The sequence below is a fragment of the Trichoplusia ni genome, chromosome 7 (assembly GCF_003590095.1).
Source record: "Trichoplusia ni isolate ovarian cell line Hi5 chromosome 7, tn1, whole genome shotgun sequence".
NCBI lineage: Eukaryota > Metazoa > Arthropoda > Insecta > Lepidoptera > Noctuidae > Trichoplusia > Trichoplusia ni.
The window spans coordinates 4,865,012-4,883,440 of record NC_039484.1 but is presented as its reverse complement, the minus strand read 5'-3'; the positions used below and the strand labels follow the sequence as shown (position 1 = coordinate 4,883,440).

Here is an 18,429-nt window from a genome sequence, read left to right as displayed (position 1 = left end):
CCACGCACACATGAGCTAAACGAACCCACACACATTCACACGCAACACATGTGGGGGATGCCCACGCGCATGTTACCAAACAGTTTGAAGCACCATTTAACCTAGATCCGCCACTATCTCGTGTGGGAAGTGAGCCAGAGGTCTTCGTATACTGGTTGTTGTGCTGGCTTGTAGTAACGACGTACGCACCTTATTTAGTGGTCTTGAGTGAACTTTCAGTGGCTCGCGGTGTAGTTCAGGAGCCTTTTCGTTATGTAAATATATTTAAAACTTTTTGTAAAGTATTTCATTGCCACTTTCTTTTGAAATTTTTCTACCGTTTTTAAATTATTTTTTAGAATCGTCATTAGTTTTACCAATTTTTATTATTAGTTTTAACAATTACACGTTTAAATGAAAAAAAAAAAAACAATAATCTCAGTCGTTTTATTTATATATTCTTACTTCGGACACTTATCGACATTTGGCAATCTAAAGACGTCATAATCACAAATAAGAATATTCAAGAGATTCAGGAACTAAAAAATCACGTAGCACCAATATTCCTTGTCCAAAATATAAATTTACACCAATATTCCATGATCTCTCAGCAACTGGTCTGATTGCTTCACCAGACTATGAACTTTCAATCTAATTCTAATTTCCTAAAGGTCCCAGCTAAATTGTCTTCACAATATTCGTCTTTTGGTCTTTTGCGTTCATCTGATACGAATTTACGGCAGTTCATAAGGAAGGCTATGGTTTCTTGCCTCTTGAATTCGGTTTCCACATTGTCTGGAATGTTAAATAGATCAATCGTTTGGATATTTTAGTTCATCGGTATAATGCGTTCAAAGAGCATTAATTCTAAAAAACAAATAAATTTTATTTGTCGTGGACTCAAAACTGTATTGAAAATGTTCATTCAAACAAGGGCAAATTAAAATTTTCTGTTGCGTAAGAAGGCCAACGTTACTAATTAAATCAACAATATCAAGTTGGACACCTTTTTGCGTAACTTAAAATCTTAAGGTTTTTTATCAATAAATAACTCCACCTCAAAAAAAAAACGCATTTACTGTTACGAGCTATTATGGGACCAAATAACAGCTATATCACATTAAATTAATGGAACCAACAAAACCTCTTAATCCAGTCCGGAGTTTTAACGTAACACACATAAAAAAATACAGACGAAATGAGATTATCCTCCTTTTTCAAGAAAGTTGAAAAAGGACCAACATACCTATGAGTACCGAGGAGCTTGGCGCACACCCCCCATAGTCCTCAGGCAGGAATTCCGTCGGTATGTGCTTTAACAAGTCCTCTGGATTCTCATAGATGATCACTCTCGATATTAGCACAGCACTGAAGAATTTGTTCAAGAAATCCATCACCCGCTGCGCTAAAGATGCTGATCCCTTTACATTGATGACGTGGATCGATTGTATCCTCCAGTTAAGGCCATTCTGAAGGAGAAGATTTGGCTTAAAAAATATTTTGTTTGATTTTAGATGTAAAAGTGATGTTACCTTAGCAATATAAAAGGTCAATGAGTCTACATGGGTTATATGATAAACATATTCATCTTAAGATGTAAGTATTGATGGATATTTGTTACTCTTTTACACAAAAACCACTTTACCGGATTTGGACGAAATTTGGTATACAGATAGTTTATAACGTATATTAATATAGGTTTATAATAGAAGTATGTATTGAATGGTTTTAAGAAGTTCTCAGATTTTTTGGCAAAAATCCACATGATCAAACACCTATGGAGAAGAAGCAACACAAACTCCTATTGCTTAAAATGTATTAAGCTATTAGCAAATGTTATCAAAAATAAATTTCACCAATAATAAACCACCTTGCTGCGTGTTTACCTGAAACAGTAAGGCTGCCTTCTTTAAGATCACTGGTTTTAAACTGAAGATGTGTGAGAGAGCGACGTGTTTGAAATCTAGCACCCAGATGTCGCCCAACCAGTAGTCGTACCTCATACGAATGTCCGCGTACTGCAAAGAGAGACCAGATAATTATTTTTTAACTACAGAAACATACAACCGACTTCAAATAAAAACTACAGAGAAAATTTTAGTGAGTATATTGACAGCTACTTCACGTTAAATTAATCAACAAAATCGCATTATCCAGTCTGAAGTTCTGAGGTAGTAAACTAAAAACAAATCAATTGAAAACCTTCCCCTTTTTTTGATCGTTCAGTTCAAATAGTCAATAGTTTTTTTTTCAAAACTTGATTAAAACGTTGGTCTTTCATGCAATTTATAATTTTACCACTCTTGTAGGTAGTTCATATATGTATTAAAATGTTTATTTGAAGTTTTTTTTGAAGCAACAGCTACATTGAGTGCCCGTTTAGGAATCATCAAGCATACTCACCATGAACCCCATTCTAAAGAGATACGTTATGTCAAACATGCCCAAATCTCCAGCGAACTTCATGAAATGGACTCTCAAGCCATCTTTTAGTTTTGCTATAGGAAACATAGAACTGAAACATAATTCCCTGATATGAGAAGAGAAAAGTTAAAAAAAATAGTTTCTGATCATGACAGAAATGTAAAAGTCCTTTTATTGGGAATGTTCCAACGAATTGTTAATTGTAACATTATAATAAGTTATTTATATGATCAAACTCTGGAGCTACATGCGAGCAGCCGAAGATCAATCTCGATGGCCTGCAATTGGGGAGGCCTATATCCAGCAGTGGACGAAATATGGGCTGAAGATGATGATAATGATCAAATAAAAATGAATTGTATTTTTTCTCCACAGCCAGAACTTATAGGAAGTAGTGGTGACACGGGGTCCTGCCGGCAGATTTTTTTAAAGTTCTAAAAGTGCTACTTAGTAGCCTATGCTGACGATATGGATAACACTCAGATCATATAATAACTTTTGTAAGGCGGTTTCATAATTATTAATTTAATAGTGGTTTATTCGTCCGTATTTATCGGGATCGCCCGACTAATTTCTGCTCTACCAGAATCCTTAGTCATAAGCTGACGCGGCGGCTCATGATTAAGGACTCCAGTTTGGTTCAGCGAGTAAACCGATATTAAAGAAATACTATAATCTCACAATTTACGTACAAAACGTCCCACAGTTTCTTCTCAGGATCTCGCAGTACATTTCTCTCTTGTATGAACTCTGGCGCTAAAGATCTGTACTTGTAGAAATTGTCTAATCTCTGTTTAGCCTTCTCTATAGAACCTTTTGACATGATAATCAGTTTCTCAATGAAATGTGGATCTGAAATATATTTTATAGGAAATTTATAAGTTAGTGGACAGATAAACGTCTACATAGTGCAATTTATAGACAGACTTGCAGAAATGTATTAAAATGACAAGCAAAGTCATGTAACTTGTCGAAAAGGAATATGAATATATTTGAATATTCCGTATTTATTTCTTGTGTTTAGTTTTTAAGGACTGTGGCGTATGTCAGTCTCATCGTACTCCAAGATAAATTGTAACCGAGCCAATTGGACCAGGAAATAAAGTCGAACAACTTTCTCGCATCATCATCAGCGCATACTTCTACAGCGTATACTTCAAGACGGCAATAAGAAGCCCGTGCAGACTAAGCGAGCTTAAAAGGAACCCAAAAACAAACTCGACTTTATAACTTTATCATACAATCACAAAATAATGTTGCCTTACCAAAACCAGCATCAACCAAATGAGGTTGTTTTTCGAACCATTCAGTGATAAATTGAACTCCTTGCTTTAAAACTTTCTCTTCCAAATTCAATTCTTTGAGTATCAACTTTCTTTCTTTTCTGGTATACGGGAATAAAGGATTCTGATCATTGCTATCCACATTAAAATCTAAAACAATTGCGGGACAACCTTTTGACACTTGTTATAACTTATTTATTAATTTTATTTTTATACTAATATTATAAAACTAGCAGGATTAGGATGGATGCAAAGGGTAAGAGACAGGTGAGAATGGCAAAAACAAAGAGAGAAAAAGAGAAGAGAAGAAGAAGAAGCTCAGCAGTGGGCTTTACATAGCTGATGATCTTGTGATGATGAAATATTGAGCATATAATATAGTTGTAGGCCGGACAAGATTTATTTATTTATGAGATTGTTTGAAAGCAATCTCAAGAGTAAATAAACTGATTTGTGTCAGTCATCCGAAAAATACAGCTGAAAAAATAGGACACGGGTCAATTAGTGTCATATATTTATAAATTATTTTTTCTTGTTGTTAGCAGACGTCCGTGTACGAGGTTCGGCAGAGGCTAATGGAACGGAGTCTTGTAAACATTATGAGTAAATTAAAAACTGTTTATTTTCTTCAAAGTTAATTTGTTTTGCTCCTGAACTACACCGCGAGCCCGCTTAGACTCTCTCACCAAATAAGACGGTCCACACGCGCATTCTGCAACATTCTATTAATATCTTCCTCTACCTACACCTAAACTCAAAAAACAATCTTATTACAACGATATAGAATCTACTTTCCCTTGCACAGCAACACGGAATCTTCTTTTTACCTGCCGTGTTATTATAAATTGTATCTCATGGGCATAAGTGCGTTTTCCAACAACTATTTCTGTGTCATATTTTCCTAGGTTATGACGCACACTGTGTCGCTGAATCCTATTGTGTGTCGCCCACGGAAACGGCCTTAAATTGTGAATACAGGCCCCCGCTTCCACCGCTGCAATATTTATATTGCACTTTAAACTTTCGGCGGTTGAAATGAAATTTGTTCAACGGTGCTGTGTAAATCCAGAAATAACTCGACTGAAACTGCGTTCACAAATTCCGACCTTATCACATTACAATATTGTTTAAAATTCGTTACGTGATTTTGTCGAACGTAGGCCATATTTAGAACCAACGGGGAGCGGGTTTCGCCTGAAATGGTGTCGCGATGCAGTATTTCTATCTCTGTCTGAGTTGTTGGGGATTACATAAGGGTGTGTGTTGTCCTTGTCTGGCTAAATTCGTGGTAGGCACGTGTTCTATTTAGTCAATAGAATATTTTGAGAGTGCGTACAGCGGTATAAGTTAGTGTTTACGTTTCCAAAGATGTTCATTAAACGGGCACTAATAATATACACGTGTATAGGAAGCTTTCAATTTGGATCGTGTTACCTTTGGATTCGAATATGTTGTTATATTGTTATAGAAATTACTTCTAAGAATTAGGGAAAGTGGAAGACATTCCACGGGGAAAGAAAAATAATTTTCTGCTGCTAATTTTTTTCGGAGAATTTTCACATTCTTTACGTTTTTTTTTTGTAGCTTGAAATATAGTACACAGGTGTATTGTTATACATTTTCCAGTAAAGAGGAAAATTTTGTAGATCGAGCTTTTTCTGAGGGGTAAAAACTTATCCTCATTATCCATCATCGTCCATAAGGCGAAAGTCAATTTGGCTAAGATAGCGCTTTTGATAGAACTAACTAACAATAATTATTATATTTTGATCTTTTCTTATCTACCCAAAGTACGAGAACAATACAAAAATCAGTAGTAGAAGGTTACTAATGATTCTGAATAAATTGTCCATAAAATTATAATATTTTGAAGGAAAGGACCAAGTTATACTTGGTCCTTTGTCACTTCTTCACTACGATCCTTTACAAAACTAAGAAATGAACATCAGTACTGTAGTACTATACATTTCATAAACATTCAAACTATACAGTTACGATAAGAAAACTTCAAATCACATAATACTGATTGCATAGACGACCTCTGTGGTCGAGTGGCGTACGCACCGGTTTCAAGGTGTCGCTAGCTCTGAGGTCCCGGGTCGATCCCCGGTCGAATCAATGAAAAATTCATATTTCTACATTGTGTCGGGTCTGGGTGTTTGTGATACCTTCATTGTATCTGAATTCCGTAGCAAAAGTGCTTTAGCAACTAACTTTGGGTTCAGAACAATGTATGTGATGTTGTCCGCATTTATTTACCTACATTATTATTAATTTGTAAAACTGAAAATGTTATTAATAGCCCTCCTCCAAATTCTTATTTTTGTTATGCCCGACAGGGCCCACAATGCTCCCAAACTAATGTATCTTGTGTACCTACCACCTAAGTTCACATTGTGGAATGCAATAAATGTATTGAGTATTGAGTATTTATAGAGAAGATACGATACAAATCCTGTCTCCTCTCCTATTTACAACTAAACATTTAATCCTACAGTAAACCTATCATCGGTCCATACAATTAGTGACTGACATATATTACTACTGTAACTGTCATTTCGTAAAGATCACTTACAAACGATAAACAACAAACAGCTGTTGCGACTTTGGCAGCCATTTTGCGATTAGTCGCCAAACTTTGTTGCATCATTTAACTTTTAATAAACATTAATAAACTATTAATTAGTTTAACTACTGAAGAGGATTACAGGTTTTATGATTATGTTGATGTCAATAGATGTCTGTTTTTCTGGTTCAAGTTTTATACATTTTATCCTGAAATCTAGATTGGACACTGCCTGTTCATTTACAAGAGAGGTGAGAAAAGTCGCCACTACATGGTAACTTCGTCGCATGGGGAATATTGAAACTCTACTGATACCCATTTTGAATCTGGTCTTTTAATAACACTCAGGCCAATTTGCTTAAGAGCCTTGATTTCCCGATCGCAAATCACCCCGTTACATTGGGAGAAACCACAAAAAAAACATATTTACCATCAACTCCAACAAACAAAGAATCTATAGAAATGATTTCTCAGATGTAGACAAACTTCATTACACACAACGTGTTGAAGTCAAAATATCAACTTCAATAATATCATAAAAATACGACGTCACAAGTTTCATAAAGTTAACGTAAGAAATAGTTTATAGATTTTTTTGTATCTACTATTCTGTTCTCTATAACATATAATGACGCTATTTCGATAGCATTTGTACTGCTATCATGAGATTAGGACATGGTGGCCCAAAGGACCTGAAAAACTCGTCTTATGTAACGAATGAGTTAGTAAGTTCCGGTCCTTCGATACGCAACTCTGATTCATTATCCCTTTTCATCTTTTGAATCAGGTGTTACACAGTTGATAAGACGTCTACATAATATAATATACATTATATACTTCAGATATTCGTCACAGTATGCAACGATTTAATAACGTTTCTGTTTCGCGAAACATTTGGCCGGCGACGTGTTTTATAGCTCCGAACACACCCACATGTGAAATATATTCTTCGCTATTTATGTCTTGATAACGTGGTCTGATTCATATTTTGTCGGTCTGCTAATGCAGTCAAGAGGAAATGTTTGGTGTTTTTATTTATAGGAAATTGACAAAGAGTTTCCCGAATATGGTTACGAGAATAATAAACTGTAAAAAAAATGTATTTTTGATATAAATGTTATGTACTTTAATATCCCTTTACGGAGAATCGCGTAGTTGAACTACAAATGCACAAGTTGTTTGCAATTGCACAAGCAACACTTGATACGTTCGGCTCGTGGATGGGTTATCTATGTCATAACGACTGCCTCAGTGATTCGGAAGACACGTAAAATAACGGGTCTTGACTGTTAGTCATACACCTATGACAGTATAATAGTTATGCGTAGGCAGAAGCTGGAAGTCTGATAAGCAGTTTAACTAAGGGGTATCATGTAACCCAGGTTGCTGGGTTGAGAAGTCAAACATACCGTTGCTCCTTGTAAAACACTGGTACTTAGCTGCATCCAGTTAGACTAGAAGCCGACCCCAACATAATTGGGAGAAGACTAGGCTGATGATGATACAGTGTAAAGTTTCGAAGCACTTGGCCTTTTGATATTTAAAGCTGACTCTAAGGACTGATAACAAATTGATTAATATATCATACCATGTAAATGGGACACGGTGACTAGAAAATCTTGAGTGTATGTACTCGTATAAAAATAAATTCGTCAAGTGCCCTACTGTTCATGAGAAAATATTTTTCACCTGGTGCTAATTGCTTTTTCCTGGAAATCCAATTTCATGAATAACTGTTTTAGCATATAGTGTCAGTGGTTTCTTAATCTATAAATATAGGTATTTACTGTTGTCATTCTTGTAAGAGTAAAAATACGTCATTGGGCGAGGAAATATAAGTGGATGGTACAATTGCAGTTCGATGTAGGATTAATCGTTGTTTTAACGACTCCTGCTCTAAGGAATTTTGCCAAACCATTCAAGTCACATGCACAAGACACCCAGACTCAGAACAAAATTCGTGGATCACACAATTGCTTGTCCAACGCGGGGATCGAACCTGCGACACGTCGCGCACAGTAGGTTTGGTGTAACCAATCGGCTATCCAGCTTATATACATCTGAATATTAGGCACAGGCCTCTTCTCATATAGGGCAGGTTTTGAGCACTGATCACCACTATGGCTAGCAGAATTGCTCGTACCCAATCAGCGCTATTGCCAACGCAACTTAACTTGTCTCGGGGACTGGAGAGCTCATAATATTAGTTTTGAACTTTAAAACATTTTGAGCTCAGTGTGTCAGTGAGGCAGCGCCCACACTGTGGCGTGGGAAAGTGTTAAACGTACAATTTTATATATAGCAACGTGCCAATTTTATGAATGATATTTAATACTAAACACGTGGGCTGATCAACTGAATTATGAAGATTATAAGGCAAAACGAGTCAGGGTGATGATGTTGCTAAACCAAATGAACCAATAGCTTATGATAGGACAGTAGTTAAGAGTGGTCCAGTATACCTGACAAAGTAATGAGATTTGATTATATTTTTAGAGGTAAAAATAAAAATAACTGTATTTGTTAGAATTTAGTACGGAGTAAGTTATACATAAGGTCTAAGTCACATAATTTAAACAATTTAGTAGTATTCATGACACAAAAAAACGATAATTTTTGATAGGCTAAGAACATGAAACATAATCTATGGCGTTTCTCCTGTAGAGTATTGAAGTAAAATATATACTTAAAAGATACAGCGTTTTACTCAATCATATTTGACCACCTAACCAGACCAAACCAGGGACTTAACAATGAACTGAAGTGCAGTCATCATCCACGCCATCATCATCAGCCCATATACGTCCACAGTTGGACATAAGCCTCCCCAATTGCACGCAATCGAGATCTGTCTTCGGATGCTCGCAGAAAACCGTTGCATATTTTTATTACGAATCATTCTCCATAAATATAACATAGTTACTCAGAACAAAAGAACATGTTTCAATTATATAAAAGTTTTACACAGCTCCCTACTAAACGACAAATTTGTTAGGTGACCCATTTATTTGAACTATTTGTACGGGACTGTGGGAACGTACACTGCTTGCCAAATTATGTGACGCTCCTCCTCACTCCATTGTACTTTTGTTATTTGTCAACATACAAATAATTGGCAATAAAAGTGTGAATACTTTTATTTGGTCAATAATTTGATGGTTGGATTTATTGCTTATAGACTCGGTATTTTATTCCTCTTAGTTTTTATTAAGACGCCAATATAATTAAGTTATTATAATATTAGTGAAAATATTAAAATTTGTTATGGATTTAATTATTTGACGTGAATGACTCGCTTTACTTTTTAAGAGATCCTTAAATGAAGCGATCACTTTTCATAGTTATAATATCTTCGATAAAAACCTTATTTTACATTAGCGATGCATCATAGTCTATTAGTCGATTTTAAATAAATTATAAATGTACGTGGTACGAGGTGAACACCTACTCGTACATTTACTAAGATCTACTATTTAAAACAATAACTGTCACACTTCACTCTAAAAATATCAATCACGAACAATAACATTCCCACCCATTTACTAACAAATCCAAAAAAAAAAAACAATCCACCTCAACACCTCAAATAAATTCAATAAACCCAATAAATCCAACATACTCAATAAGTTCAATAAGCATGTAAAAATAAATCTGTCACATGTAAATCTCCATTAGTTTGATCCCTAAGGAAATATTGCCAATTAATTGAGCAAACGAGGCGCGAACGACCGCTTATTATCTAGGGATGGTAGGAATGGTAGAATCAACATAATAAAGGACAAATTAAGTACACGGCCCCCGTCCGATCATCGTACGGGGATTAATGACGTGTGGCATGATTACACGTCGAGACACGATCAGGGGGGAGGTGTGTTTAGTGGGATAAATATTTCGAGACTTATTTTACTGTCAAGAGTTCTGTTGAGGATCAAATTGTGGATTGCTGTTTGGACGTGCCAAAGTATTTAAAAAGAAACTGTTAGTAGAATTTAAATTGTATTCAGAATGGTATTCGGAGAGTTTTCGAACATATTCTGAAGCTAGTTTGAACGCAAGCTTCAAAAGTGCTAATCAGTAAGTGTAAGTGCTAAAGCCCGTTATATCTCTAGTCATTGGTATCTGCTCAAATATAGACTTAAATCAAACGATAATATATAATAATGTTTGCAAGTTTTACTAATTATTAAAAAAAAAACTACATTATACTATCCAAAATCACAGCAAATAAAATACGTAATAAATCCCGCTGTAGCAGTTTTCGTGTCCTGCGGTGTACTGGGCAGCAAATCGTCAATTAGTGCTATGATTGCAGCGCGGCACGCGACCTGCGATGTGCACTTTGTAACGCCCCCTTGCGGGATACATTCGATCATAGAGACTAGGCTAATATACGCAGAAGCGACAAAAAGCTGATTAGAATATAGCTATACATAAAATGAAGACCATAATATTTTCAATCGAAATCGTTTCAACGAAATGCGGATTTATTTTTATACCTAAAAATTTACTGAAATTTCATAGTTGATCAAAATGTCTTTAAGTGGGAAACAGAAATACATTATCTATATAAATTTCAACTGACATGTTTGGCATGGTTCCTGAGATAAAGCTTGGTCACAGACGTGATGGTCATAGGTCACAGATATACAGACAGCAGAGTCTAAGTAATAGGGTTCCGTTTTTACCAAAAATTAAAAAAAAATGTATTTTTTTTAACTTCATCTACCCGAAAAGAATTCCCATCCATTGTTAAAAACTATTACTATATCTTTTAACCAACGATACAAAAGGACCAAATAAATTAACGACTGACTCTAGAGCCAGCGTAAATAATACTAAATCATCTATGAACTGCTTTCATACAACAACGCTTCTAATTGGCACGACTTGCTTCATACTTTATTAATGCTTTCACTTTATCAAACTCTCACATTAAAACCAATTGCAAATTCATTTCATATGAAGTCAGTTTTACTTATAGATTTTCTAGTAACCAATAAATTGAAGTTCTGAGTTCAGCTTCCATTTAAATTACTATATTCAGCCAAAAGGGATAAGAGACATTACTTTTTATTTAGATACTAGCTTTTGCCCGCGACTTCGTTCGCGTGGACTTCAGGTTCGTCCCGTCTAGGATTCAGTCAGCGTTTGCAATGTAAGCGCAAAAAATGTGATTTTTTTACGACCTCACATTAGAAATCTCAAAAATTGTAGCCTATGTGTTATTCTGATGTATAAGCTATATTGTGGTAAAGTTTCATTCAAATCCATTCAGTAGTTTTTACGTGAAAGAGTAACAAACATCCATACATCCATATTTACAAACTTTCGCCTTTATAATAGTAGTAGGATTGGATAAGATTAAACCAGGGTTTTCTCTCGAGTTGAGTCTAAACCGAAGTACTCGGTATTCGTACTCTTTTTTTTATTCTAAGACACTGCTGCAAATAGATAACAGAAAAAAACATAAGAAAACCTTATTGGATTGAATTACATGTGTTAATCCTGGTTATAAACTACCTGTATACTACGTTTCGTCTAAATCCGTTCAGTGTTTTTTGCGGTAGGGGAACAAACATCATGCATCCAAACTTTCTCGTTTATTATATTAGTACGATGTGTCGCATCTACAAAAGTTAATATTACAGTTAGTCTTTGTCCACGATGCGTGCGACTCGACTTATGATTTAATACGCTCACTTATTTGATCTCCTCTTTACAGATTTTATTAATTTTGATACGGCACTTCGTTTTATTATGTTCAGATGCAGTAAAAAGGGCAAATTTGTTTCGTTGTCGGAATTTAAATTGGGATTACATGTAGTGTAAACCTGTAAACTTGATGAGTATGAATTATGTATCATTAATGACGGAAGCTGATGTTGGTGTTTGAAATGGTTGTTTCTGAAGTCGTACTGGTTATGTAGTACTTACTACCAAAGTTATGTTAACTATCCGACATTTTTATACTTACAATCATTTTTCTTGTTTGTCTGTCGTTCTAGTTGAGTTTTGCAACGCAATTTTGAGGTCGATTCGCGATCCGATAAGCTAGGAGGCTTAATATTTTAGGGAAGCTTCAAACCCAATGACAATGCATTTTACAACTATAAAAAAGGCTTGATCGATTTTGATAAAATTTTAATGGCACAGTGACATTTTTAAATCTATTCATTTCGAAGTTGACATAACTATCTGAGTAGTAAATAGCTACTACTACTACTTCTACTAAATAACCACTAATATTATTCATATTTCATAAAATACGAAAGAGCTGTTTATCATTTATCAGATGGTCCTTTGTACTTTGGTTCCTGCTTCTAATTAAATTCCCGATCCTATCCTATCTGTAGATCTGTCCCACGTCATTGTGTTACACCGCGATACCAAACAATATCACTCGTAGACTATCAAATAACAACCGTACTACATAAAACTAATAACTCTGAATTGGCGGGATGCATGCAAATACATCCTGAACAAAGAAGACCTAACTACAAAAACTTCACAATTCAAAATCAAACTTATCTAGTCGAGTTAAGGTTGGGAATTGTGTGACAAGTATTTTATTGGAAAGTGTTTTGCATTCCCAGTGAATAAAGTTGGCCGGGTGGGGTGGCAAAGCACTCGACCGGCAAATATCGTAGATTAAACTTTTTTGCGGATCAATTTGTACACCAATTAGGGGGATGACGAGCGCTTCATTTAAACAATTACGTGGATCAGTGGCGCAAGTATTAAATTGTTACGATTTTATCAGAGCATCTATGTGCTGTCCTCTTTTTCGTTTTGGTCTTTAGGTACGGAGTTGTTTGAAGTCGTTTAGGCTGTTACGTTAAGTGCAGTATACATTTTAATTAATAATAATTTGGAACAAGGGTATATGGAAGAAACACGTGCAGCCAACACGATATTGTTTTTTTGACGTATATAATGCTTGTGATTGGTGGATAATTATGTTGGTTGTGCCTCTAAGTGCCTCTATTCAGTTTAAATTTATGTATTTCATGTAACTGCACTATTGTTTTTATCCTAAATAAAAAGCTCTGATTAAATTCCTTTTTTTCCTGCTTTTTTTACTTTTCGGAAAGATTAAGAATATAAGTTGTTCTTACAGAAGGAGACCAAATAATAATTATGAGATGGAATAAATTAATACTATAGTTTATTGTTTCAGGACAATCTGAACACAGCAAACTCAATGGAAGGTTTTAAAATATAACTAGTAGAATAATAGGCTATCACAAAAAGAATATAGAAGAAGCAATAGACCAGACAGATTAAAGAAAAACCATCGAAGTGAGGGACAGTAACAACTAAGTAAAAAAAATCTCTACAATAAAAAAAGGACCATATTACACAATAATTAGGTACATAATAATAAACACTTAACAGCGAACAACGCATTAGTGTCGTCTTGAGCAACAGATGTGCTTCGCGTTGGCTTTCGGCTATACATACCGAGTGCCCGCTCAAACTTGTACGTGCGAACGTGTGTGGCTATGAAGACAGCGGAATCTCGATAAGGATGCTTAGAATAAAAAAATGATAAATCAAGTTATATTCTACTTTTCTTCTCACAGTTGGGTAAAAGACACTTGACAGTGGCTGAAGAAATTAAAATAAACTAAATTTGACTTTAAAATAAAGAAAAACACGACCTAACAAGTTTTGGTGGTGCTTTTTATGGATAAAGAGACTAAGAAAATGCATTTTGTAAATGTTGTAACCAAAAATTATGTAGTTGTACTCCAGGAATATGTCCAGAAGGTAGTATCAGAAATTTTAAGAAGTTTTTGGAAGTATTAGTATTTAGAACGGTATCGTGGAAAACGAAGCAGTTATGGAAATATATGTATTGCATGGCACCTGAATACTCATATTTTATTGAAATTATAATTTGAATTGTAACTGCATATTTTATTTATTAGTCTACTACGTCCCACTGTAAAAGCTTCTCCCGAATCCTCCCACAATTATCAATCCCACGCGACCTGGGACCAGCCCACGCAGTATTTGTTCGACTCATTGCATCATCTGCTGGTTCTCATTGTGTACATGCGGCTGATGTGAAGCGCTCAATCCCATTTAAGCCTGGTAGTTGGTACATTATTTTTATCTCTTCATTTTAGTAAAAACAGCTGGAATATTGTAATTAGAAATTAAACAAACCGCAAAGTGTCACAAGCTCAATGTTCGCGTAGGACAAGCGCTTATGTGATCTACAAATACTTGTCTTGAGTCTGAGTGTCATTTTGCATGTGATGCCACGCGACGCAAAGAAAATTCCTTAATGCGGGATTCATAGAAATAAATAAAACTTCTCTAATGAAACCCGCTCCTTCTGTAGCCCCACAACAGTACGGCTCGGCAGTGAACTTGCTGTGCTATTTATACGCCCTCCCTTCTCCTGAAATACATTACATCGATACCAATAGCTGGACCTGAACTATCAATACACGAACGTTACAATGTTGCTGAACGATTGTTATTCATGAACTTAAAACTATGGATATGGTTACAAGGTAAATTGAGCTGTAATATGGAATCTTTAAGTGACATTTCCCAAATGTTGGTTTGATTCTTAATGGTCAATTTTTTATATTGCACTATTTTTGTTAATGAGGTGGTCAACAAGTTAAAGATCAAAATGGACCTAGTCGGGTACTCAAAATTTTGGGAGATATTTTGATCAGAACGATATTGTTACAATTCTTAGACGCGATGCGTATTTCTTATTACCTAAAGTGAAAATCTTTCGTTGGTTCGGTAGCCGTAGCTAAAACTAAAGCAGAACTGCTAAACCCGAGTCTTTGGCTTCGAGAAAAAAATACGGTGTATCGGGATTTTATGTTTCATACTTTTAGAAATCTAGCAGAATATAGTGGTTTCTTAGGTCTAGCAGAATATTTCAAGTTCTGAACCTAATTCTTATCTTAAAGTAAGAGAGTAATAAAGTAAGAGGTTAAAAAAGTATAAGCAATGTTATATTTATGTAAATAAAGAGTGGTTTTGATTTTCTAATATTATTCTGAGTTTAGACACTTTGGCTGATGAATGATGATGACACATACATACAACATAATTGTCTTCTAGTAATGATTATTTAAAGTAATTGTAAACGAAATATGATGAAAGACCAACGCACAGATGTTTATTTGCTACGCATTAGAATTACAACGTCACAGCTTCCAAATAATCGTAAGCAAAAGTGGTTCCTAGTGGACACCACTTTAAAAAACATATTAATTAAGTTATTAAAAGTCGTTGCCAAACCTTTTTTTCTTTAATATTTGGTTATTTGGTCTCTTTTAGGCTTGATACCGACTTCATTAAGTACCTGGCTAATATGCAAACAAACATAAATCACGACCGAATCGACAGACCTCCTTCTTTTTGGGAAATCGATTGAAACATCTGTCGGCTAAACTTGCTAATACTGTCAACAATAACAAGTGATCAACAATAGATCATCTTCCTAATAGCAAATTACTTGATGAGAAATCACAGGAGTCAACAATAGTTACACTACCTTGAAATAATACGTCGCTTAAGGAACTGCGGCGTTGTGCCTCCACAACTCATACAGCATAAATGTAAGGAATGAAGTCTTTGGTAGAATTGTAGTCAAAAATGAATAGGCCCTTAACATATCGGGGTTTAGAACATGCATTTATTTCCAACATCTTTGCCACATAGATGCCTTAAAAGCGACTAAACACTTTACAACAAGTGGATGTATGTTGGGTCTATGATTCACTGTGTTGATAATGTGTTTTGCGTCTATCCTTTGGCAGCCATATTGGCGAAAAAAGTGACTTTCAAAACAAGTTTTTTTTGCTCTATGTTTACGTTATGTTGAATGCGTTTCGTCTAGTTCGGTCCTGATTGCAGTGAGAGGTTTTAAAGCGATTTAATTCAGTTATATAAAGAGCATCTAGAATGAGATTGACGGATCACTTTTAGTGCTTATTTATTACAGAATGAATACAGAACGTCATGAAAAAAGGTGATTTTCACTTCAGAAGTTAAAAAGTAGAAAAAAATTATTGAAATTCTTAACAATATTTATTTTCAAATGAATCAGTAACATTGACTCAAATGTACTGTCGTATTCACCCAAATATTTTTAACTACGATACCGTTCATTTTCTATGGTTCCACAACCAAATGGTACAAAAGGAACGCTTTCGTGTGCCTGTTGTCCTTCCGTCACCAAGCTGTGTCTCATGAACCGTGAAATATGTGTGACATAGCAAATATAGAAAACATACAGTCTAAAGGCAGACAACAGAATAATGGGTGGCTACTTTTTACCGAAAATTAAGTAGTTCTTTATTTGTACGGAGCCTGAGATACGAAATTGACTCGCACTGGACGAGTTGGTACAAATATTTAGCTGGACATTAATACTCAATACTCAATACGTTTATTGCATTCCACAATGTGAACTTAGGTGGTAGATACAAAAGATACATTTGTTTTGGAGCATTAAGTAAGTAACTACAAAATATAGTTATGAAATCGTGTATTAAAACAAAAAAAGAGGAACTACGCCTGGAATAGACGTGGCGACGATGCCAATGCAATGCAAATTGTCTAGCGCACGTGTCTATAATTAGACAGACCGACACTGTGACAAGTTCCCGTGGCGTTTGCGAAACGATCATAATAATTATAGCATAGTTTTGTACGAAAACTAAACTTTTAACAATTATCTGGACTTTAAAAAGAGGCGATGAACTTTGAGTTTGCTTTGAGGGGATATCGTATGGTAGAGAGTTGAAAATGACGGTTCAAAGAATCTAGCTTTAAAACTTTACATGTAAAAGTGTTGATGTTTATTCTACTTGTAGATTTCACAATGAAAAAAAAAACTATTTGAAATATACCAAGGAAATTATTTTTCTCTCTCTAAGGCTTGGCTAGACCCGTTTTATTATCTTTAGATACTACGAGACTCTCCGCTTAAGAAACATTGGCTTTCTTTTGGCAAAAGCGATTCAGTACGTCCAGAGATTACCCCTCTACAACGCCAAAAAATCAGAAGATTTACCTTTTTATGAATTTTTATCAGCCTGTAAATATCCCACTGCTAGCCTATATCTCACTTTTACGTCTATACCTACATATTATAAGAGTGAGAATTGATCACTAGGCTAGCTCACTGCTGGTTGGAGATTTCAGATTCAAAAACTTGGAATCCAGGTTTCCTCACCATGTTCATTTACATCGTTGATCAGTGGACTTTGAAAAATGTTCGAACCACTTTAATTAAACGTTTGCTACGTACCTTTTGGTGTGTGCTTGTTCATCGTTACAGTTTATTAATACTTAAATGAAATGCACTCAAACTTTTGTAAATAGGAAATAATATAAACAGCACGTCGGTTATATTGTTATCAAAAATGACATTTGGGTAAAGAAAGAATGACAGCTGATCGCTGATGGATTTGACTGAGAAGATTCTAGCAAAGAGTTTATAACACCCTGATATTTATGTCCTTTTTTTTAGTGGTTTCTTAGGTTTACGCGAATGTTAGACATTGAAATGAAACTACTTTTACCTGCTACATGATACCTGCAAAGGTGTCGAAACGTCGGGAACTAAAATCAAAAATTAAAACCGCGATAAAATCCGTAAACGTAAACATAGCTAGCTATAAATATTAATTGCAATTCTTTATTAAGCACCCTGCGATTACATTATCCAAAAACAAAGTTTTGACTTCCTTTAATCTCACTTTTCAAAATTCGTAACTGCTTTGAGAAGCAAAGCTTTAAAATCAAACATAAAATAAAATATTCTTTCTCAAAGTATTATCTTGACTATGTCATCTAAATAAAATTGTATTTCTCCTTCATAAGGCTACTTGCCTCTGTATTCCCTTAAAAACTTACTTCACTTCGACCCCCAAACATGGCGAAGGCATCTAACTATTCGTTCCATTTCCAAAAGCTTAAAGATAGTTGAACCGCTTTCGAACTCTGCGCATCTCGGCGTGATTACGTTTCACACCTGCTGCCGCAAATAGAAGCGGCCAATGCACCCGAATGCACTTGCATCATACCCTATACCAATAAACAAATGAAAAACCACCCAACCAAAATATCAACATCCATCGCTGCGTGGGTATAGATTCTTCTTACTTGAATAGGAGAAAAGTCGTCAATGTA

At 35.1% G+C, this 18,429-nt stretch overlaps 1 protein-coding gene across 1 annotated transcript; it reads right to left on the bottom strand.

Annotated features, from left to right (window-relative positions):
- Window positions 1-452: 452 nt before the first annotated feature.
- LOC113496142 lies at window positions 453-17,555 on the bottom strand. Its single transcript, XM_026875267.1, has 5 exons — window positions 17,546-17,555; window positions 2,383-2,494; window positions 1,866-1,997; window positions 1,226-1,448; window positions 453-774 (listed from the first exon to the last, which is right to left on the bottom strand). The coding sequence occupies exons 2-5, from the start codon at window positions 2,488-2,490 to the stop codon at window positions 626-628; spliced, it is 612 nt and encodes a 203-aa protein (XP_026731068.1). The 5' UTR covers window positions 2,491-2,494; window positions 17,546-17,555; the 3' UTR covers window positions 453-625.
- Window positions 17,556-18,429: the final 874 nt, after the last annotated feature.